Source organism: Aotus nancymaae, unplaced genomic scaffold, assembly GCF_030222135.1.
Source record: "Aotus nancymaae isolate 86718 unplaced genomic scaffold, 86718_ANA_hifiasm-v0.15.2.pri h1tg000040l, whole genome shotgun sequence".
Lineage (NCBI taxonomy): Eukaryota > Metazoa > Chordata > Mammalia > Primates > Aotidae > Aotus > Aotus nancymaae.
This window is the reverse complement of record NW_026988454.1, coordinates 66,357,492-66,382,585: the sequence shown is the minus strand read 5'-3', so window position 1 is coordinate 66,382,585 and position 25,094 is coordinate 66,357,492. Positions and strand designations below refer to the sequence as shown.

At 33.2% G+C, this 25,094-nt stretch overlaps 1 protein-coding gene across 1 annotated transcript in view; it reads right to left on the bottom strand.

Annotated features, from left to right (window-relative positions):
* The window catches only part of ASCC3 (activating signal cointegrator 1 complex subunit 3), a 363,321-nt gene that overhangs the window by 114,784 nt on the left and 223,443 nt on the right, over window positions 1-25,094 (bottom strand). Inside the window, exons 30-34 of the mRNA XM_012438418.3 lie at window positions 24,642-24,784; window positions 7,585-7,722; window positions 7,374-7,494; window positions 6,209-6,341; window positions 2,498-2,623 (exon numbers count right to left, since the gene is read on the bottom strand). Of these exons, the coding sequence (XP_012293841.2) occupies window positions 2,498-2,623; window positions 6,209-6,341; window positions 7,374-7,494; window positions 7,585-7,722; window positions 24,642-24,784 (661 nt within the window). The remainder of the gene's footprint in view (window positions 1-2,497; window positions 2,624-6,208; window positions 6,342-7,373; window positions 7,495-7,584; window positions 7,723-24,641; window positions 24,785-25,094) is intronic.

The following is a 25,094-nucleotide window of genomic DNA, read 5'->3' as shown; positions in this document are numbered from 1 at the left end:
CTTCTGTGATATTCTTGCTGAATGGACATAATTTGAATTGAGTGATGAGGAAACCAGCAAAAGCCAAATTGAAGGACACTGTACAAAATAACTGGCCAGTTCTCTTCAAAAATGTCAAGCTTATGACAGACAAAGGAAGACTGAGGAAATATCACAGACTGGAGTGAACTAGACAGGGCAACTAAATGCAGTGCAGGGTACTAAACTTGATCTTGGACAGAAAAGGTACATTAGTGGATCAATTGGTGAAATCTGAATAAAGCCTGTAGTATTGTGTAAATATTAATTTCCTTTGATAATAATATATGGTCATGTAAGTTGTTAACATGGGGAAGCTGGGTGAAGGGTACACAGTGCTTCTTTGTACAACTTTTTTTGCATTTTTTTCATCTTCAAATCATTTTAAAATAGAAAGTTCAACAACTTAAAAAATTTGAAAAAGAATACACAAAGGGCAGCGTATGTGTGGATTCAGTAAAGAACTTCAATTTGCTAAAGAACTAAACTGGCCTCAGAGAATGCGCTAATTAAACTATACTCTTTAGGATGGTACAGATCAGTAAAGCAACTGATCGAGAGTCCAAGACAACAGCTCACAAATCTACATTATATTCTTTATAATTAATACAGAATTAGAATGGCTTTAATTCATTTATTTAATTCTCAATATGACCCAGTGAGGGAGGGAAGCTATTCATTACTTTCCAGATGAAGAATGTCTAGCTCAGAGAGGTAAAGTGACTCAGACTCACACCATTGGTAAAGGAGAGTGAGGAAACAAGAATCAATGTGTTGATTCTAAGCCCAAAGCTCTTTTCTGTCACATTAAATGCCTTGATTCTTATGTTATAGAAATGATAAATATATCTACAGTTGCATACCAACTCACATGTACCCACATGCACACACCTAAACAGCTGTAGATTATGAGTCAGAAAACCTCACTTTGAAAGATCTGGCTTTATCAAGAAGTAGTAATGGGACCTAGAATAAGTGACTTGAAGCTTCCAGCTTCCATTATCTTCAATATCAAACAAGAAGATTGGGCTAGAATAAATGTAAAGTCTATTCCACAATTCTAATACTGTAATGTGTGTGTTTCCTGTGGTAATTGTGCAGTTCTCGATGGCTATATCACTAATTTTGCAGCCATGTTCTCAAATAATATTTTGTATCTAATCCAGACACCCTAATGGTAGAAGGAACTGGGCAAAATATCACCATATTCTCAAACTCCTTTCTAAGTAAGTGAAAATGTTGTCTGAAAAAAAAACTTCTTAAGATATTAGCAGGTAAGATTTAGTAAAAACATTTTCATCATGACTTCTCTAAGACTTTACAATGGTTTAATATTTTCTTTTACTTACATCTGGAATGTCCCTTAAAATTGACCCTTCCTCCATTTTCTCTGTGTCTATTAAAATCCTCATAATCTTTTCCCTATTATTCAATAGCTTCCTAACTGGTCTTCCTGCTGTAATGGTCTTTCCATCCCAGTTCACTTCCTACTACAGTGCAATAAATATTTAAACAAAACAAAACCTAATTTGGTAATGTTAATACATGTTTAAAAACTTCCAATAGCTCACCGTAGCCTCAGGATCAGATATAAACTCCTTAGCACAGCATACAGGCCTTGTAGCCTCTGATTCTTGGCCCACTTTCTAGTTAAGACAATCTTGTTTCCCTTCTTAGGTTCTGGCTACATTAAACTTTTTTATATTCTCTAAACACTTACGACTCTTTCAAGCCCTGAAGATTTTTGCCCATATAATATAATTTTGCCTGAAGTGTCTTCTGTCTTTTCTACTCGTGTTCCTGATTCAAGATTTGGATGAAGTGTCACCTTTTCTGTGAAACTGTCACTCTCATTGGCTTAAATATCATTCTATTAGAGCATTTATAATTTTCATTGTAATGACTTATATGTGTTTTTCCCACACTAAAGATCAGCTGTTAGAACACAGGGAATCATGTACTCATTTCCACATCCCAGTGTCTAGTTTACTATTTGACAAATAGTAAGTGCCAAATGAAGATATAACATATTGCCTGGAGTGACACTCTATCATGCCTCAATTTTATTTTCTCTTGCAATATTCTCATTAACCTTTATAAATGCCCCACAAATTTTTTTCTACCTACAACTTCACAAGCCTCACTCTTTTCTGAATTCCAACTGCATTTAAGTCAGTCACTATACAGTTTAGCATATTTCTTAATGATTTCAGGCATCTCATGTCTCAACTACAGAGCAAACTCCTCAGGATGGCCTAAGGTAATTAAAATAGGTTAAGTAACAAATGCATATAACTACTGATATTCGAATATACTGTGATACCAGAGATATCATTTGATTCTCCAGACAAATTCATATACCTAAACTCCAAAGTTCTACCTTTTTTGTATGTACCTTAATTTGGAGTTTATTACTTTCAAATGTATCTTTTTTCAGGGCAAAACAGAAAGGTATATATATAACTGCCCTTGCACTTACCTGGGATTCATGATAAGACGTCGGAAAAAGTAAGTCCAGGTGATATAATCCATTGCATCTTGCTTAGATGTAATTGTACCCCCAGCAATCTCTGCATTTAAGTGGTCAGAGAGCACTCCTAATAAACTATACAGTGAACAACACATGGGAAACATAAATGATCATTAAACTAAAAACAGTTAAATTTATCTCACATCATCAAGATTCAGATTTTATGTTCTAAGATAAAAACAAATTTGTTTTATACAACTTAAATATTTAGTATATAATTTTGTATACTTTGTAAATAACTCATTCCAAATTATTTAGTGGGAATTTGGTTTCAATCTACTTTAACCATGAGTCTATAAATCACTTAGTATCATGAACTCAGGTAAACCCGTAGTATTCACCAGTACATATATGTGTTCTCATTTTCTTTCAAAAAAGTATATTTTTCATTTAAACATGAATAAAAAGTAGGCTAGTCAGAGAGAATGTCACAAAAGTACTATAATGATATTTTTCCAGATTAGGTAAGTTAACAGTAGTACTAATTTGTCGAAAGCAATCACTAGTGCCTGTCACATGGTATGTACTCAATAGATGGCACTTACCACTATCAATCATTTTTGGGAAATAAATTGCTAGATGGAAAATAAATACAAGCTGACGAAAAGAAAGCTAGTGACTTTCAGGAGTTGATGACAGCCAGGATAGGTGGGGTAAAAGCAGGCAACAGAAGAGATATCTTGCAGAGGAAGGAAGTTCACAGGTACTTACTGAAGTATTGAGGCGCATTAAAGGAGAGTTGACATGAAAGAGATGCTATTTAAAGTACACAAGTGAGCAAATATATTCCCTTCATTAACTTGTAACTATTAAAGTCCCTAGTCATATAAGACATTATGTATTAGGTATTGTAGAGCATACAAAGATAATCAGATATGTTGAAAGACTGATATAACAAAATGTTCAGTTGAATTTCTTACATCAAGTATAACAAATTTAACAATGTCTGACAAAAGAAAAAACTAAGTAAAACTATAATTCACGAAAAAATATGCAGGTTTTAAAAATAGTTTTTGCAAAGGACATGATAAAATGGCCATAATAAGCTGAATTAAAAAAAAAAAAAAAGTTGTTATGTTACTCTCAGGTTACCAGTAGCAACCTATAAATTGGTACAGTCAATTTTCAGATCAAATTTGTAGTATCTGTCTGAATAATCACTATGAACCAGCAATTTCACTTTTTCATTATGACCTGCTAGAGAAACATTTACATGTGAGAATAGGGAAGAAAACCTTTCACTGCAACATTATACACGAGGAGAAAACTGGAAATTCTCTAAGTGCACATTAATGGAGAAATGAATAAACTATGAAATACTATGTAATATATAAAACATTAATAATGGTCATATCAAGGTAAAAAACAAAAAAATTTCATTAACTTTTTACTAAAGTATATATACACGGAGAAAATTACATAAATTCTATAGGTACAACTCAGTTCTCACAATGTGAACCCAGTTGTGTAATCAACGTCAACATCAGGCATAGCCAGTGTCCCAGAAGCCCTCCTGTTGTGCTTTTCTAGTCACTTCCGTCTCAAAAGAATATTTGTACTTTCATTTCTTTTTGTTACCTTATTGCAGTGGTTTGGGTCTGTAGCTTAATGCTAACTGGAAGAAGTGAGAGCAAAATCCCTATATCATTCCCTATCTCAAAGGGAAACCTTTCAATATCTTCTCATAAATTATCGTGCTTGATATAGATTTTTTGTAGATACCCTTTATCAGATTAAGAACATTCCCTTCTACTCCTGCTAACAGTTTTTATTATAAGTAGGTATGGAATTTCATCAATTTTTTTAAATCTATGAAATGATTCTATAATTTTTCTCATTTTTATTCATGTGGTGAATTCATTTTTCAAATAATCATCTTCGCATTTATAGAAAAACTGCATGTGGTAGTAATATATTATCTTTTATACATTGCTTGATTTGATTAATTATTGTTTGTTTAGGATTTCTACATTGACATTAATGAAAGGTTTGTTACATTCCCTTCTTGTAAATTTCTTATCAGGTTTTGGTATCCAAGTTGTTCTGTTCTCATAAAACAAGTTGGCAAGTATTCTTCCCTTTTCTACTACTAGAAGAAGATTGTGTAAGAGTGATGCTATTTCACCCTTAAATGTTGTGAAGAATCACTAATGAAGCATCTGGGTCAGAAGACTTCTTTCTAAAAGACTTTGAATTTCAGATTCAATTGCTTTGATAGATGAGAGACTAGATTTTCTATCTTTTTTTTGGTCAGTTTTAGTAATTTTTAGAAGAAATTTTACTATGTGATGTAAATTTTAAATATGATTTGCATTAGGTTGTTAATATCATATTATTATTTCAGTCTATGGTATTTTTTGATTCCTGATATTTAGACTAAAAAATTTATCAGTTTTACTCATTTTTTAAAAGAGCCAACTTTTGGTGTTGTTGATTTTTCTCTAGTTATGTTTATTTTCAGTTTATTAATTCTTACTCTTTTTCTTTTTCAGAGTTCATTTGGCTATTTTTTTCTAAATTCTTGAAATTGGTACTTAGACTACTCTTTTTTTTTTCTCTTTTGTTTTTCTGGAGATAGGTTCTCACCCTGTTGCTCAAATTGGAATGCAGTGGTGTCATGGAACACTGTACCTCAAACTCCTGGGCTCAACCGATCCTCCTGCCACCTCAGGACCACATGCACGAACCACCATGACTGGCTAATTTTTTTATTTTTATTAAACAGGATCTATCTATATTACCCAGGCTGGTCTCAAACTCCTGGCCTCCAGCAAATTCTGCCTCAGCCTTCCAAAGTGCTAGGATTACAGGTGTAAGCCACTATGCCTGGCTGACTTTCTAAGATTTTAAAATTAACATTATTAGCATTTATAAAAGAATAAAAAGAACCAATAACTATATATAGGATAAATCAAATGTTTTGTCCTTAATGCAGTTAGAATATGGTAAAGGAGATCCAACAATCAGAAAAGGACTATCATAAAAGGGAGAAAGTGATAAGTGTTTATAAGTGAAAACTACATAAATCTGAGAGGAGAAAGGTTATTTTCAGCTGGGAATATGAGAGAAGACTTTGTAAAAGGAGTAGTAGTTATTGGGTTCCAAAAGAGGTATAGGATAATTCTCAAATAAGTCAGCAGCCTAAATCATTAATTACATGCTCCCTTATTTTCTGTATTTATTTATTAACTGTACAACTGTACTATGAAAACTCTCACCAAGCTAATACTTTATTAAATGTTTACTATGTGACAGACACCATTCTAAGCACTATGCATTTGATCATTATTAATACTCTATGAGACAGCTGGTATTGCTACCATGTCTATCTTACAATAGGTATAATAAGGCACTGAGGAGTTAAATAACTTGCTCAAGATCAAGCAAGTAAATGGTAGAGCTCAGATTTTAACCCAGGTCATCTGGCTTGATAGCCAATGTGACTGAACATTACACAATACTGCTCATTTAAAAAAAGTTCTTTTTTAACATTTAAATTATAATTGAATATTGTCATAAAGTATTCATTATATTGTTTCACATTATAGTATAAATCTTTTAAGCTATCACTTTTACTGATTTTTACATAATAAAATACAACCAGAAAATACCAACTTGTCATGAAATAAATCTATTTAAACTAATTTAAATAAGATTTACCTTGATTCTACTGGGAAAGGTTCATAAAGAAATTTTTTATAAAAGTCTTTCTTTATGTCATGAACCAGAATTACAGCTTTGCCTTGGTCATCAAACTGTGGCCTCCCAGCACGCCCCATCATCTGGAGGACATCTTTAAAAGAGAGAACAAAGAGATAAATGTAGCATATAGCACAAGGTATATTTACTGACTATGGCATGATTCTGTAATCAACCAAATAACAAAAGAAACAGAATATTTTAATAATATGTTTGCTATCTTGATGGCTACTACTATAGTGAGTTCCCTAAATTAGTATAATTCACTCAGAAAATAATTAAATAAGCAAGTAACTATGATGGAAAACTGAGTCCCCAAAAGGGTCTCTCTTAACATTTATAAGTGTAAGAAAGATGAAAATTCCCTTTAGTGGAATGCTTTAAAATGTTGTTTAGTAGATATTACTATTTTAATTAAATAAGAAAAAGTGAAAAATAAAACATATACAGAAAAGTCTTTTCAGCAGAGTCATTTGATTATTTTCCCCATGAATACTGAACCCATTTAGGCCTTGTCTTCCCTACTCCCTGATATAAAATTTCTTTCTTTTAGCCTACATAAATCTCTGAGATAACCAATGATTTATAAATAATATAGCCTTTACATGTATTTATTTAGTGAAAATATACATTGAGTGTATTTCCCTTTTCAAACCCACTGAAAATGCTTTTAGTATGTTTCAAGATATCATAATAGACTCTTCATGCATAAGTTGCAGCAACAAATACTTTGGTTCTAGAAATCCCATGAGGTATCATTTCTAGTGAAGTACATTTAAAATTAAGCAAAGTAATACTTAGTCATAATTTACTAAGGAATTTCACTAATAGCCACTAAGAAGTACTTTTATCTATTTATAAAGCCAACTTTGGTTGGTTTAATAATAAGTACTTTAAGTTACTTATTATTTACTTACTTTTGTGTAAGTAAAAGTAAATAATGCAGCAATATTTTGTATAATATTTTAACTGGAAACAAAAAGTCTATAATTGCTTATCATTTGTTTAAAGGTGACCAATTTTTAAAAGTTTAATTTGTAGAAATTCAAATTATTAATTATTCAAATTCAAATTTACTAAGGCTAAAATAGAGTTTCATGTGTTTTTGTGAATTTAAGAAAATTACCTGTAATGGGAAAATCCACATAACGTCTTGTTTTTCCGTCATAGTATTCTGTTCCCTTAATAATTACCAAATGAGCTGGAAAGTTTACACCCCAGGCTAATGTGCTTGTAGCAATAAGAACCTAAAAAGCAAAATAAAATATCTTATATCTAAGGAAAATATAACATTTAACTTACATTTAAATATGTGTTCAATGGAGAAAGAAAAGTACCTGAACTTTGCAGTTTACAAATAGTTCCTCTACTGTTTTTCGGTCCCTCTCATGTAATCCAGCATGATGCATTCCTATTCCAAAAGCAAGTGTCAGCTTGAGGTTGGAATCTCTTACTGTTGCAATGATGTTCTCCATCTGCAAATAAAAATACAATTACAAGATGTAGATGTATTAATGTTAAAAATTTCATATTAAGACTATATCTGTTTAATTTTTTTTTATGTTACTATATGGACATAAAAATATATGTCCCATCTACCATTATGATTAAAGTTTAATTAACTGAAAAGAATATCTACTTGGTGAGAATATGTACTCCAAACACACTAAAGTTTAAATATTATCAGTCTTATTTTTATGAATCAAGAGAAAAAAATCTGTAGATAAATGATATATCCTTTAATGAATACAACCATTAAAAAGGATGTAATATTTCAGTGTCTCTGTTCATCTCTTGTTATAAAAAATACTGTTTTTGAAGCTCAGTGCCAAAAATTTTGAAAATATGACCAAAAAATAGTGAAAAAAAGAATCAGCCATAAGCCTTGTAGACAGATAGAAATTGTTCCAATTTATGCTTTCTTAAAGAACTTAGTGAAAAAGTCACTAATCTCTCCAAGCCCATTTCTTTAACTGTAAATTTAAAATAATAACAGTAATCTTACATGTGCACTTAATCTTCCCTAAAGCCCTACAATAGAAAATATTATTATTCTCCTTCTATGTAAATTTAGTAATAATAAAAGGATATGAATGTTTTAAGTAATCAACAATTCAAAATATTTTAAGTAAAGAACTATTCAAAAATTGTTTTCCAGAGAGGTATACAACTATAAATATATTGGAGTGTCAATGTTACTATGCTCTCAACACTCTGAATACTATTTAAAAAATTAAACTGGGGTATTTTTGTTTACTTCTTATCTTTGATCAATAGTACAGACAGACACTTTTTATATTTACTGGCTGTTTTCTTTTCTAGTTTGTCTTTTCATTTTTAAGTGGATGTAATAGTAATAGTCTTTTTTTTTCTTATTGACTTGTGATTTTTAAAAATATATTAAGGGTATTAATCCCTTGTCCATAATATGCTATAAATATTTTTGCCCTAGTTTTTTATTTGCATTTCATTTTATTTATGCCTTAACTTTATAGACTTAAAATTATAAATTGGTACCTTATGTTTTGTTGCTTAGAAAACTTTTCCTAAAATATATACATATAATGTAGATTTCTCTATTTCTTCAACTTCTGTTATAGTTTTTTTTTAAATTTAAATAACTATCTTGTAATTTATTTTCATATAGAAAATACGGCAGAAATCTAAGTTTATTTTTCCTAAATAATTAACCAATTATTCTAGCAATACAGGTTAAGTAATTCCTTATCTCACTTACTTTAAATGCTACATTTATTATATTCACAATTTTTACATTTTTAAACATTTCTAGCTTCAGTTTAGCTCATTAAATTGTCATATGTCTAAATGTTTTTTGAAATTCATATTTTATAAATGCTCTCTGAATATTCTATCACTTTCTATTCTACATGGAAAATACTTAAAGTAATACAAATTTTATGGGAAGAAAGAGCAAATCTTATTTTCTTACAAAATTTCTTGTAAAGAACAAAATAGAAAGCCCAGTTTTGGTTGGGTGTGGTGGCTCAAATCTGTAATCCCAGCACTTTTGGAGGCCAAGGCAGGTGGATCACTTGAGGTTTGAGGTCAGGAGATTGAGATCAGCCTGGCCAACATGGAGAAACCTCATCTCTACTAAAAATGCAAAAATTAGCTGGACATGGTGGTGCATGCCTATAACCCCAGCTACTCAGGAGGCTGAGACAGGAGAATCACTTGAACCCGGGATGTAGAGGTTACAGTGAACTTAGATCATGCCAGTGCATTCCAGCCTGGGCAACAGAGCTAGATTCTGTCTCACAAAAAAAACAGATGAAGACGAAAAAGAAAGCCCAGTTTCCTTGTCTCAGATAGTTCTCTGTCCTTGAAGCGGAGGATTACATAAGGTGCAGCATAAGGAAGGTCTTTATGGGAAACTCCATGAGGAGAATAATGTAAAGACCAAGTGATTTGAGAAGACATGAGCACTGAAAAGAAGGATACATCTCTAAAGCTTCACTAACACATTCCAGCAGTAAGCCACAGAAGAGAAGTTGAAAATAGTAAATGTATAATTTCTGTACTTGAAAATAGTAAATGTATAATTTTTATATGCCTGAGATAGAAGTATGAAAAAGTGACATTTTCTTCAGCTTTTATTTCCCTTTTTCTTCTATTAACAACCTCTAATGTATATAAGTATGCTTGCAATACAGTTAATATCTTGTCTATGCATAAGTCAGTAAGTATATCACAAAATCCCCAGCTTGAGAAACTGTCACTGCTGCTGTAGTTTAGTAAAAATGAATAACCAAAATATCCATAAAATGAAACATTCCAACTGCTTTCATTCTGGTTCATTTTATTTTCATTAGTCAGAAAAATTTTCTAAGTTTTTTTTAATGTGGAAGCAAGCTGTTTTACACTTACAGTAATCCATAAAATAGGATAATAAACTTTAGCTTTATAATAATTACTAATGTATCAAAAAAGCACTGCACAAACTAGGTGATATTTTAACGACATACACATAAGAAATACTATTTTTCAACTTTCACTGAACTGAATGCAATGTATAAATAGTTCATTCTGTTTGGCCACCTAATATTCTTGTATTATTTACTTTATGAACTGTTAAGCAGGAATATGGAAATATATTAATAAGAATCCACTTTACCTTAAAATTAGCACAGGATATGTAAGCTGACTACTAATGCATGTTATAAAAAAAGGTGCTTGTCTTGTCTCATAAACTATATGTTAGCTATTCTCAAGTGACAACTTGTTACCATTTTTTGTTCAATAGTTCACACTAAAAAATATCTTCAATTTACACTAAAAGAAACTAATTCACTTGTGTCCTTGCTTCCATAATTAGTTTGAGAGTTTTTTTCAGTTTTATAACTCATATAAATATATATAACTTGTGTAATTTATGGTGCCCCATGGCAATGCCAATCATACCCAAACAGTAATGTACCATTTGCCACAGGAAGGCTAAAGGTTCCACTGGCAGAAGGTCTGGTGAGGCATTAATATCCTTCCTTTTACATCAGGGAAGGCTAACTCTTTCTCAATCTCCTAGCCCCCACATTCACTTAAATCAATGCAGTAAAGAGAACTGTTTGCTTTATCCGAACTGGCAAAGACTTTAAATCCTCATGAAGACAATCACACACACAAAAAAGCTTCATTTGTTACATGGTTTCTCTGGCTGAATTCCAAATTATTTGAACATCATAAAAAAAGCAAAATTTATAGCTGTTAATCATTAAGTACAAAATACTACTAGGACTGCCTGTACAAATCTGAAAACTAAATTTTTTTGGATTATATACATCTTTGTTACTGTACTTAAAAATAAGTTTCATCTTGATGAAAACATCGTAAGACAAGCAAAAGTTTTCAGAAACTTAGGATAATGGAAGTTTAAAACATGATAGCAGATATAATCTGTTGAGCACTTAAAATATGCCAGGCATTGAGTTTATCACTTTAGAAAGATTTTCACATTTAATCCTTTATATAAAGTAATATAGTCCTAATATAACACTCAATTCATTTAAACAATCCAGTATATTTCAAATTGAAAGACCCAGTGATTTTGAACACTAAAGAGTATATTTTCTTAGCCCTGGTTCCACGAGAGAATTAAGCCCTATAAAAAAATACTTGGGTTACCATCTTCTCAATTTTTCCAATGATAGCTAGTACTATTCTAGATGGAGAGGAGATAGGTTTATTTTATACATAAAATAGATACCTTAGTACCTTAAGTCTTAATTCCTGTTAAGAAGGGCTGCTACAGAATTTTAAAAAACCATGATAATTAAAACACTAATAGAGGAAGTTTTACTTCCATAGTTCATTTTTGTTCAACAAATATTTGTTGTAATTTATAGGTATCTTTCCAATAAACAGCCTTTGAAATATGTCTGACCACCTGATTGTTAAAAAAAATTATTCAATATCATACATAAAAGAAAAACAGAGCTATGTTCTTCTAGGTAGTGATCTTTTTTTAAGGTTGGGGGAGGGGCACATATGTAAACTGTTGAGCCATTTACTTTAACTTAGTAGATTTTTTTTACATTTTATATTTATTATACTCAAAAAGCTTTTGTAGAAAGATAGATTCCATTTAAGTAGCTACATTACTCTGTGCCTGAAATACATTCCAGTCAGAATATAATTCAGTGAGTTGATGACAATGTTGGCTCCAAAAGAAAGGAGGAGACCAGATTGGACAAGAATGAGCTAACAGATTGTGCCGCCCAGTTCTGTCCTTTTGAGTGTGATATATTGTTTCAAGATGCTAAAAACCCATACTTTCTCAAAGCATATCTGTTGTACTGGTTTTCTCATTTTCACAGAATCCTCATTATCAGAACTCTGTACTCTTTTCAAAGCATGTCAGACTCAGACCATATGCCACTGAATAATGCTTATCAATTGTCTAAAATGCACCACAGAAGAATAAAAGTTACAAAGATTCTTTTAAATAAAAATAATTAAATATATCATATCTGGTACAGATGTTAAATGAAATTAAAATATTTCCTTATAATCACCAAACGTTCAAACGTTAATTTCTTATAATACAAGTCTGTATGATAAACCCCATACATTGAAAGAAGAGAAACTAACAATAAAACACTTTAGAGCATTCTATTGATACACTAATAAAAAATAACTCAAGAAATACATGAATTAAAAAGAATAGTTTCTAAACTTTATCAATACTCCCAAAATTTATACTCCCTTGCTCTTTCTGAAGCTCAAAGACAACCATACCTCAAAATGATTTATCATACTCTTAACATAGAAATATATTTATATGTGATTAAATTACATGTGAAGTAAATATATAAGTGAAATACGAATTAAATGTACAAATGAAATACAAACAATAACAGCTAAATCTTTGCTATGTCTGCCAAATAAACACAATACCATTTTCAATGTTGGCTTTTTATATTGGCCTAATTCTTTTTTCTTTCCTTTTTTTTTTTTCTTAAGAAAGCATGCTCACATTTGTCTTAAAAACTTTTTTGAGGTGGTGGGTACAAGCAGAATCTTATTACATGTCTAGACTGTGTAGTGGTTATGTCAGGGCTTTTAGGGTACCCATTACCTGAATTATGTACATTGTACCCATTAAGTAATTATTAAGTAATTTCTCATCATCTACCTCCCTCCATCTACCACTCTCACCCTTCCAAGTCTCCATTATGTATTATTCCCCTCTCTACATCCATTTGTATACATTAAATTTATTTTTATTTTTTGTGGATACATAGTCATATGTATACATTTTTTTAGCACCCACTTACAAGTGAGAACGTGTAATATTTGGCTTTCTGTGACTGGCTTGTTTCACTTAAGATAACTACCTATAGTTCCATCCATGCTGCTGCAAAAGACATGACTTTATTCTTTTTTATGCCTGAACAGTATTCCATTATATATATACATTTTCTTTATTCAGTTATTATTGATGGATACTCAGGATGATTTCAATCATTTATTGATGGATACTTAGGTTGATTCCATATCTTTGTTATTGTGAATAGTGCTGAAATAAATATATGAGTGCAGGTATCTTTTTGATAGACTGATTTTTTTTCCTTTGAGTAGACACCTAGTTGTAAAATTGCTAAATGGAATTGTAGTTCTATTTTTAGTTTTTCTGAGAAATCTCCAAACTATTTTCCATAGAGGTTGTTCTAATTTACATTCCCACCAATAGTGTGTAAGAGTTCCCTTTCCTCTGCATTCTCATAGATGATAATAGCCATTCTGACTGGGGTAAAATAATATTCCATTGTGGTTTTAGTTTGCATTTTTATGATGATTAATGATGTTGAGCATTTTTTCATATACTTTTTGGCCATTGTATGTCCTCTTTTGAAAAATGCCTATTTATGCCCTTTGCACTTGGCCTAATTCTTAATACAAGCAGTATCAAAACTGGGTTGTAGGGTAAGATATTAAATATTTTTTTCTGATTCACATTTTTAATTTAATTTACCATGCTTTTGGTAGAATATCCCAGTGTAAGTACTTCATATTTATTTCTGAATATAACTTTTATGTTTATTTCCATTGTTGAAGAATTCTGATTCTAACTCATACTTAGCATTTCCATATATTGAAAAACTTTAAAAATGCAGATAAAGGTAATGAAAGGGATATTATAAAACTTTCTAAACTAGTATATTGTTAAATGGGTAATTATGATATGAAATTAATTAAATTTGTGAAGGATCACGGGCAAAAAGGTATAAATATAAGATCAAATTTGACAACAGCTCTCAAGAAAAGAACCTGCTTATAAGGTATAATTTCACATTGCTATATTATCACAGTAATAACACTAACATTTATTGAACATTTAACTATGTTTCAGTATTTTAAATGTATTAACACATGTAATCCTCACAAGATTCCTATGAGGATGGGTTTCTTATTATTCTCTTTTACAGTTGAAGAGATGGTGCTCAGAGAGTAATCCTACCAAGGCCACATAGCTTGCAACAGGCAGTCAGTATTGACAAAGAAGCCTGGCTCCAGTCCATGCTCTCAAGTACAACGCCACCCTTTAATCACTACATGAATAAGAGAGATATTCAGTTAACTACTGAAAGTAATATTATTATTAATCAGGCTTAAGGCTGAGCCCCATTGTTTTTGACTATATGCAGAAAACAAGTAAGAGTTGAAATAATGAGTAACGTATTCAACTTATAGCTGGAAAACTCTTTGCAGATGATTTATAAATCTGTTTTTTCTTTATTATTTGAGTATTTCTGCTTCTATGCCTAAAAATGAAACATATCTAATATTTTTTTAAACTAAAATATTACCTTTATCAACTACCTCATGATTGAGAATGGCACAGCTCTTGTTGGTTGCTCTTGTTTGGTATTTCAGCCTCTGATTTTTCTTTTTTCTTTTTTTCCTTTCTTTTATTAAATAAAATTTTTGAGATGGAGTCTGAGTCTGTCATCCAGGCTGGAGTGCAGTGGCATGATCTTGGCTCACTGCAACCTCTGCTTCCCGTGTTCAGGTGATTCTCCTGCCTCAGCTCCCAAGTAGCTGGGAATACTGGTGTGCACCACCACACCTGGGCCAGGCTTGTCTCAAAATCCTGACATCATGTGATCCACCCACCTTGGCCTCCCAAAGTGCTGGGATTACAGGTGTGAGCCACCGTGCCCAGCTCAGCTACTGAGTTTTCTTTATTTTTACTGCACTTTCGTCTCCATCAAATTCCCCCTACCCCCACCATGACTTTTCCGTCTTTTCGATTCAATGTTGTCAATGATTCCAATTACTGTATGGCACAGTAAAATAACAGACTCTAGGTTAGCTACCCTGTTGTGAGTTCCTAAGCTGCCACTTGCTTGCTTGTGCTATCTGGACAATCACTTAATCCTTCTAAGTTTCAGTTTTTATATCTATAAAATGGGGATAACAAAAACTACTCTTTGAGAATTCATGATAAAATGTGATAATATAAACTTTAAATGAATTCTAAAGAACTCTATATAAATACATCACTTAATAGTTTAGTAAAAGTAAATTACTATTATGCTTAGTAATAACTGATATATTTTGCCTCCTTCTTCAATAGGATATACATGCTACCAAGTAAGGCAAAATAACATAGAACAGTTTCCTATCATGTAACTCAAGGATACTGAATAGCTGCTCTAAATTGCAGAAATATTTCACAAGGCCCAACTGGGTTCAAACATCCAATGCTCAGCAAATCTTTAGATAATGTCTGTTTGACATTTAGTATTCTCAGCGTAATAGTTTGTTTACTGGTCAGTCATTTAGAGGTGTGAGGTTTGACCAAAACAGAAAGCATCTGGAGTGGGAATTTTGTATGATGAGTCAAATTTATTTTAGTTCTATAAAAAAAAAAAAAGGTCCATTGAGTTAGAAATGATGTGGTTACCCTGCATTAAATTCAACTTAATTTCTGATTTAAAGCAATTTCAAAATCCATCTTCAACGTCTAGTACTAACTTCTTACCTATAAGAAGAGGTGAATATCTATCTATATGTTGAATTAACAGGCAAATGAATTGAAGAAAACTATAGTAAAATGTCATTAGTAGAATCCCCACCAAATCTGAACTTGGGATGATTTTGAATAAAGCAAAGCTATAGTTCATCTCTGTAAGTCTACTAATATTTCACTTGTAATTAGATTAGGTGGATTATGTTTAGCTTAAAATGATAAGCTGCTCTAGCATCTAAAAACACTCTTTAGTATTAAGCATGTGAAAACACTATCCATCTTATTCTTCATGAAAGTGTTCTTCCTATGCACCTGCATTAGAGTTTTCATAAATTCACTCTGAAGCACTGTGCAAAATTATAATTGGCACATTCCAAAAATAATGTTCTGTATACTTTAGAAGAGTCTTCTAGTCAATTAATTTGAATTAACAAGAGTTAACTATACTGCTGTTCCTTGTTCCAGGGAGCTCTTATCTCCCATACCCTTTTAATTCTCATGTTACTTCTACCTGGATTCCTTCCATAGTTTGCTCATGTCAGAAAGCTCTTATCTTTCCTGCTTCAGATCTTTTTCCCCACCTACCTTTGGGTAATATTGTAGACTGTAGAATACAACTTAAAACATTTATGGCAAAAAGCCTTGCAGAATCCTAATTCATCTCTACTTGTAAGGACAAAAATGAATAGCGAGTTCTCTTTGCTGTATTCTTTTAGCTGCCTGGATCTTATTTAGCAGTGTGGAGGAAGAAAGGGGCAGCCCTGTTGTTAACTGGCAAGATACACAGAGGAGTTGAGGGGAATTTCATCTAAGGGCAGTACTCTGAGATTTTTTTTTTTTTTTTTGAGATGGAGTCTTGCTCTGCTGCCCAGGCTGGAGCACAGTGGCGCGATCTCAGCTCACTGCAACCTCTGCCTCCCAGGTTCAAATGATTTTCATGCCTCAGCCTCCCAAGTAGCTGGGATTACAGGTACATGCCACCATGCTCGGCTAATTTTTGTATTTTTTTTTTTTTGAGACGGAGTTTCGCTCTTATTACCCAGGCTGGAGTGCAATGGCGCGATCTCGGCTCACCACAACCTCCGCCTCCTGGGTTCAAGCAATTCTCCTGCCTCAGCCTCCTGAGTAGCTGGGATTACAGGTGCGCACCACCATGCCCAGCTAATTTTTTGTATTTTTAGTAGAGACGGAGTTTCACCATGTTGACCAGGATGGTCTCGATCTCTTGACCTTGTGATCCACCCGCTTTGGCCTCTCAAAGTGCTGGGATTACAGGCGTGAGCCACCGTGCCTGGCCTTTTTGTATTTTTTTTTAGTAGAGGTGGAGTTTCACTATGTTGGCCACGCTGATCTTGAACTCCTGACCTCAAGTGATCCACCTGCCTTGGCCTCCCAAAGTGCTGGGATTATAGGTGTGAGCCACTGCACAGGGCCCAGTATTCTGAGCTTTTAATCTACAGACGCACTCAGAAGAAAAGGCCTTCCCTCTGTTCTTTTATCTGTTAGTGCAAGTTGTCCACTATCCAGATAGTAGCACTGTTATCCTCGCCTATGGGACCAGACTGCAGAATATTGGGTGAAAGCTGATAGACCATACGTATTTGCTAGATGTTAATTTATAACATTAATTAAATTACACAGTAAAACATCTAGAAGTTGTATATGCTATTTGCTTCCATTTCCATCCCCTCGCCCTCCTCATTTGCTCCTCAATCCATTCCAAATTGTTTCTGTTCACATGTCACTGACTGCCAAGTTCATCCAGGACCTTCAAGTGCTAAATCCCATGGGTGTTTCTCTGCTCTCCTCCACTCAACTCCCATTCACATTTGGTATAGCCAAGCACTCCTTCCTTTATGGAACCCTCTCTTCTACAGTGTTTTAGGACACTGTCTTACCATAGTGGCATCACATTCTTAGTGACCTGTGCCAGTATCTCATTTTCCATCTCAGCTTGCTCTAAGAGAATCTCTCAGGCCTGCCCTCTGTTTCTCTATACTCTGCCTGAGAGTCTCATGTGCTCACCTGGATTTAACGGTTGCCTCCATGCTGATGCTTCCATGTTCATATGCTCATTTCACAGTCTCTGTAGGTTTTACAAACTTCTTACATCTAATTGCCTTGAAATCTCCACTTGAAAGTCTTGGATATGCAAACTAACATGCCCAAAATATAACTTCTTTTTTAAAAAAATGAATACAAATTCTGGCAAGGGCTGCCTATGGCTTAGAAATAGAGGGCTTCTATTTTTATGGATATTTTGGGGAGGTGGGAAGAAAAAGACTGAGTGCCTGACTATGTGACACCAGGTGACCTTGCAACAAAAGCTGTTGATCATAAACTGAGTATTTCACTGTCATTTTACTGGAAAACAGAGATGATGCAAGTTGATGATTCACATTTTACCAGATGGTAAGAAGGCTTGGCAAGAGTATTACTGGAGGACAAGAAAAGCAGAAGTTTTAGGTGGATAAACTCTTACTCCCAGAATAAAAGATTATCTGTATTTCATGAAGATGCTTGACAAAAAATTCAGAGCATTGTACAAAATGCTGGTAATGATCAAGTGGGCAAAATAACCACCTCTTAGGATATCGGATAGCCTCCTTCCCAGGCCACAGTGTTTTATACAATAGGTTTTTGTACTCAGTGGACAACGTAAAAGAGATGAAAATTATGCATGGGTCAAACTCAAACTTCCTTTTCCTCAGGAAGACCCAGTTATTTCCACTGCTCAGTGCCTAATATGCCACCAGTGGAAACATTGGGCCTATAATAAAGTATCTCACCCCTGGAACCAGATAGTTACCAGATGGTGAGAAGATTATACTGGATCGTCTCTATCATTGAGGAGACATGTATTCATCTTTGTAAGTCCAGGCACTTACTTTGGATTTTAATTCTCTTTTCCTACCAAACGTGGTTCTTCCAGTAGCCTCAATGGTAGAATTACTGAATGCCTTATATATCATGACAATACCCTGTATACTAATGTATCTGACTGAGGAATTCATTTCATAAAGGAAAGGATAAGACAATGGAATGATACTATTGAATGCACTGGTCTTATTATGTTCTCATTAATAGAAAGAGTTGGTTTTATAGATTAAAGACTCAGAATGGCATTTGGGAGACAATACCTGGGAAGGTTGGGATAGTATCCTATAGGATGATGTGCAGCATCAGAACTAGTAATCTTAATGATGCTATTTGTTCTACTGCCACAATATGGTTCCGGGAACCAAAGTATTCAAGGTGTGGATGTCTTTTGAAATCACAGATTTAAAAAAAAACTACTTGAAAACTTTTGCTTCTCTTCCCTATAACTCTAGCTTTGCTAGAGGCTTATTATCCAAAGGATTAACGGTTTACTTGGAAAGTGAAACAGACACATGGCCACTTGAGGCTCTCAGGTTCTTGAATGAACAAACTAAATGTGGTTGCAGTATAGTCTGGGAAACTGATCCTGATGAAGAAATTGGACTATTGTTTTATAAGAAGGGGAGAGAAATTTGGATAGACCCTAAATAAATCTTACACTACTGTATCCATTTGAAAAATTAATTAAATACTTTTACTATCCTCTATATTAAACATATGCAAAATTTCAATTTTCAGTCTATCGGGAATGTATGCTTTTGGTCACTCCACTGGATAAAAAGTCTCGATTAGCTAAGTGATTGCTTGAAGCAGAAGTGTACAGGTGATGGATGGTTGAGAAAATGAATCATAAATATCTGTTTGACTCCCTGGTCAGTTGCAGAAACACACAGTGGTCTCCAATCTTTTTCCCTTGCTGTCTTATATATCAACATATTTTAAGTAATATATTTTAAGTAATTCTGTTTCTCTTTCCTCTCTCTATCCTTCACTGTTGAATACAGCATTGGTTGGCTGTAACTTTGTAATCTAGTCTATTGACTGACTAGAGAATATTGAGATGGGCTTGCTAAAAAACTAGAGGGTGACTAGATACAACCAAGAGATCTAGGACTAAGTGCTATAATGGAGTCCTTGAAATGTTTAGTTGTCTTTCCTTGGAGAGGGGTGAGTGGATTTGGGTTAAATGAGGAAGAGTTGTATTGCTAGAAAAAATTGTTTTAAATTAGGTGTAGGTACAGGAAAAGTAGCATATGTATGCATTTGAGGAATGAAAGGGCCATCGTGGACATTTGTTGTTTATGGGCAGCCAGTATCTGAATGTCACCCCCTACAACAGAAGCCAAAGAAGGGAGGAGATTCCTTTTTTCTGTTGCATGCCAGAGATGGAAACTCAGGCATTCAACTCTTTCTGTCTTGACTTGAAGCTTGAGAGAGTGATGCAAAGACCCAGTAATAGTTTGTGGTTAGTGGCAGAAGCAGTAGAATCTAGATCACATGGCAGCATATACCCACAAACATTTGAAACTATTGCAGTATGGTTCCCTAATGACAATATGAAAAGGTATTTCTTTTGGGGTTTCCTGATATAGTATAATTTTACATCAATGATACATTTGAAGGTGTCTTTCTACGTCCTAATACTTTGAGACTATACTGGATTAAGAAGATAGATGAATAACTCTTTTTGCCTTTGCCAAGAAATAAATGAGAACACATATACTCTTCTTAGTCATATGCTCTCTCTAGCCTCTTGTGATTCACCCTAGCTTTCTTTATTCTCCATGCCCCCAGCCCAAATATCTATAGACAGTTCTTGACTTGAGGTCATTCAACAGCAGAATAATTTGAACACTGCTCCTTGCCAGACACATTGCTTCACAGTTGCCAGGATAACTGCTGCTGTGCTTCCTCTGAATGCTCAGGTTGTCAACACTAGAGTCTTAACCAATTACCCATGTCTTGCCACAGAATACCAATTTAACACTGTATAAGGAGCAGCAATGGGAGCAATCACTAAGCTTCCAGCCCAGAATATTATGGAAAGTAACCCAAACAAAGATTGAAATGTTAAAAAGTTTTCCTATTAATTATTTAGGGCTAATTATTTAGGGGTTCAACAACTAAAACACCTGCTTTATGGTATGCTTCAGTATAATCACATTGAATTTAAATAGTAATCAGTTGTAAACCCTCTGAAATTTTTATTTAAAGGTGATTGCTTTTAGAGTCAGTAAAACAATGCATAGTTGCCTTATTCTTGAGATATGTGTGGTGAAACAAAACGTCTGGAAATGACATCTTTCTAGCTGTCCTATTTAATAATATATTTAAATAAACAATATATTTATAACAAATATTTATGTTAATAAATACAATAATAAAACTATTAGATTTAATTTCCAGAGTCTACAAGGAACTTAAACAAATTTACAAGAAAAAACAACCCCAATAAAAAGTGGGCAAAGGACATGAACAGACACTTCTCAAAAGAAGACATTCATGCAGCCAATGAACACATGAAGGAAAGCTCAACATCACTGATCATTAGAGAAATGCTAATCAAAACCATAGTGAGGTACCATCTCACATTAGTCAAAATGCCAATTATTAAAAAGTCCAGAAACAATAGATGCAGGCAAGGTTGTGGAAAAAAGTTACACTTTTACACTGTTGGTGGGAATGTAAATTAGTTCAACCATTGTGCAAAATGGTGTGGCAATTCCTCAAGGATCTAGAGGCAGAAATACCATCTCACCCAGCAATCTCATTACTAGGCATATATCCAAAGGAATATAAATCATTCTATTATAAAGATATGTGCACATGTATGTTCATTATAGCACTATTCACAATAGCAAAGACATGGAATCAACCCAAATGCCCATCAGTGATCGGCTGGATAAGAAAAATGTGACACATATATACCATGGAATACTATGCAACCATAAAAATGAATGACATCATATCCTCCACAGGGGCGTGGATGGAGCTGGAAGCTGTTATCCTCAGCAAACTAATGCAGGAACAGAAAACCAAACACCCCATGTCCTCACTTAGAAGTGAGAGCTGAACAATGAGAGCACATAAACATAACAGGGGAACAACATGCACTGGGGCCTATTGGGGATGGTGGGAAGAAGAGTATCAGGAAGAATAGCTAATGGACGCTGGGCTTAATACCTAGACGATGGGTTGATCTGTGCAGCAAACCATCATGGCACATGTTTACCTACTGATATGGTTAGGCTTTTGTGACCCCACTCAAATCTCATCTTAAATTGTAATCCCCATAATCCCCACATGTCAAGGGAGAGACCAGGTGGAGGTAATTGAATCATAGAAGTCATTTCCTCCATGCTGTTCTCATGATAGTGAGTTCTCACAATATCTTATGGTTTTATAAAAGGCTCTTCCCCTTTTGCTCAGCACTCTCCCTACCTGCCACCTTGTGAAGAAGGCATCTTGCTTCCCCTTCACCTTCCACCATGATTGTAAGTTTCCTGAAACCTCCCCAGACATGCTGATCTGTGAGTCAATTAAACCTCTTTCCTTTATAAATTACCCAGTCTTGGGTAGTTCTTTATAGCAGTATGAAAACGAACTAATACACCTACGTAACAAACCTGCATATCCTGCTTATGTACTCCAGAACTTAAAATAAAGGTTGAAGAAAAAAATAAAAATAATGCAATTATAAAAATATTTCTGTTAATAAACACAATAATAAATTTATAATAAACATTATATATATATATGAAATAATGTTTTCTAGGTGTCGTATTTTAGCAGTGAAAATCTACAACAGCAGAAACCATGAGAGTATATTCTATAGTTTCTACCTAGCCTTGCTGATAAAGATTTCTGCCGATTAAAAAAATACCAAACAAAGAAGTGATTCTATACAATGTCTGAGCTATCTACAATTCCTTAGGTCTCATACATTAAAGCAATAAAAAAAAAAGAAACAGTGGAAGTGTACTGTACCTGGTATGAGCACATAAGGTTCACATTTGAAGTTAATGCGAGTCACATATGTGCTAAATGGATACTGTCTATATACATTGAGCAAACATCCCAAAGTGTGGTTAGTAGGTTTGTACATTATATCCTGACTTCAAAGAAAAGTATCCATTTGGAAGACTTTTAGGATAATATATAAAATAAAATTAAGCCTAGAGAGATACTGCACACAAACTGAATCATCAATATTTTGTGTATCTATTTTTCATCATTTGCCTCCTAAGATATGAAACTGCCTTAGACACTACAGGATGATTATTTAGATATAAAATAATACAGGCTAAAAAATATTTTAATAACGTTCTTTTGACCATAAATTATTATCTTAAATATCTGGTATACCCATACAAGTAACATTAACTAAATAAAGATAAAATTTAAAAGATAAAATGATCACTATTACTCTACTTCAAGCAGTCATTTGATAGCCTGCATATTAAGCTAATGTATGAATCTGTTAGTGAATAGGTCATCTATGGAACTAAGCAAGAACATTTTGAAATATCAGTTAACTATTACAGAATAATGTAATATATGTAGTACTGTTCAACGGGTCTACTAACTCTAAATGAGTCATAAGAAGTAGAAGGGGAGAAATATGCAAACTGTTAAGCCTGGACACCAGTGGGTTTGGAACATTGTTTTTTACTGAAACTGAACAGCACTGCTTTTCTTATGCCTGCATGAGATCACAAAATGGGAACACTGAAGAGGGTAGGTGGAGAGATCACAGTGCAACAATGACGTTACAGATTTCATCTGTTTTCATTATAATTCCATTTAGGAAAATATTTCTCAAAACTGGAATAGTGTAAGAAAGAACAATCACTATTTATTAAATCTATAGAGGGGAGAAGGAATATCTATATTTAGATGTAGCAGAAAGAATCACAAAGGACCACATTAACAAACTATATTATATAAAATGTAAAGTCTTCTATTTGTAAAAAGATACCATAATAAAAAGACAAGCAATAAACTAGCAAAGTTACCTAATACAGCAGGTGAAAGATTAATATCTATATATTTATAGCAATACATATACATGGAGAAAAGTAATACAAAATTTTACAATGTATATATTGTTCTAAATTTGGCAAGGCTGTCACACAGATCTACAAAATAAATGCTGCACTGGAATAGATAAAAGACCAAAAGAAATAAAGAGACAACAAAGAAGAAAGAAGACAACTAGTAAATATATAAAAAAATGTTCAACCATACAAAAATCAAGGTATACATTAAGATAATATTTTATCTATAATATATCAATGAGTTGCAACAAATGAAGATATAGTAACACTGTTACTCTCACATACTTCTGATAATTCATACATCAGTGGTGATGATGCCAATAAGTATGGCTCTTTTGGAAAGGAATTAGCAGTGTACCTGAAAAGCTGTAAAAATGTTCACATTATTTGAACCACTAATATTATTTTTAGAACTCTATACTGAGAAAATAACTTTAAACAAAGAAAAACTTACAATAATAAAGATGCTTGATTGTTAAATCACAGAAGAAAACCACTATGAAATAGTTGCATAATGGAAGATAAATGCATAGACACAAAAATTATAATTTAAAATTTTACTAGTGGTTATTACTTAGGAAAATAATAATAACAGGCTTTAAATTTTTATATAGCAGTGCTTTTTAAAATTAAAAAATTATTATCTATTTTTTAAAAACCTAATTTTGTAAAATCGATTTTAAGTTCAGTGAGGGCAGTGAATACTCAAAGATGATGAAAACAATTGAATGTTAAAATATACATAGGTGATAATGTTAAAGGAAAAGACATAAATATGAATACACAAAATAAATATTAAGTGGGAATATACTAGAGCAAACTATATCAGAATATTATAGTGTGTTAAGGTGGCGGTATTATGCATTTCTTCTTTCCCTATAATATAATTACATATGCAATGTTCATTATAAACAATATAAACTAACCTGAAATGTATAAGAAGTAGAAGATAAAATAAGTTGCTTACCTCTCTTTCATCCATATTCAACCACTGCTTTGGATCTTCTTCAGTAGCCAGGAAGGCTATCAATTCTAAAGCAGTAAGACGAGTTTGACGTCTTGATGAGACAAATATCAAAACAGGTTTGGCTGGAGAATGGCTTCTAATTGCTGTTGAAAAGTTATGGGAAATAAAATGGAAAGCTACTTAACTCCGGAATATGAATTTCATTAGGGTATCAAATGGATAAATGAAAACTAACGATGTATATGATTTCGGCATGAAATCTGGCATTATTGCAGGTACTACATAGATCTGGAAGCATATTAGAGAGATGATAGAAAAAGAAAGGCTGATGGCCCTACCTAGGGAGTATATTGCCTAGGACAGAAAAGATTTAATTATGCTGGGTCCAAGTTCTATTTTGACCTGCCAAGGAATGGAGAAACTTAAAGATTGAGACTCTCCACTTGGACAGAA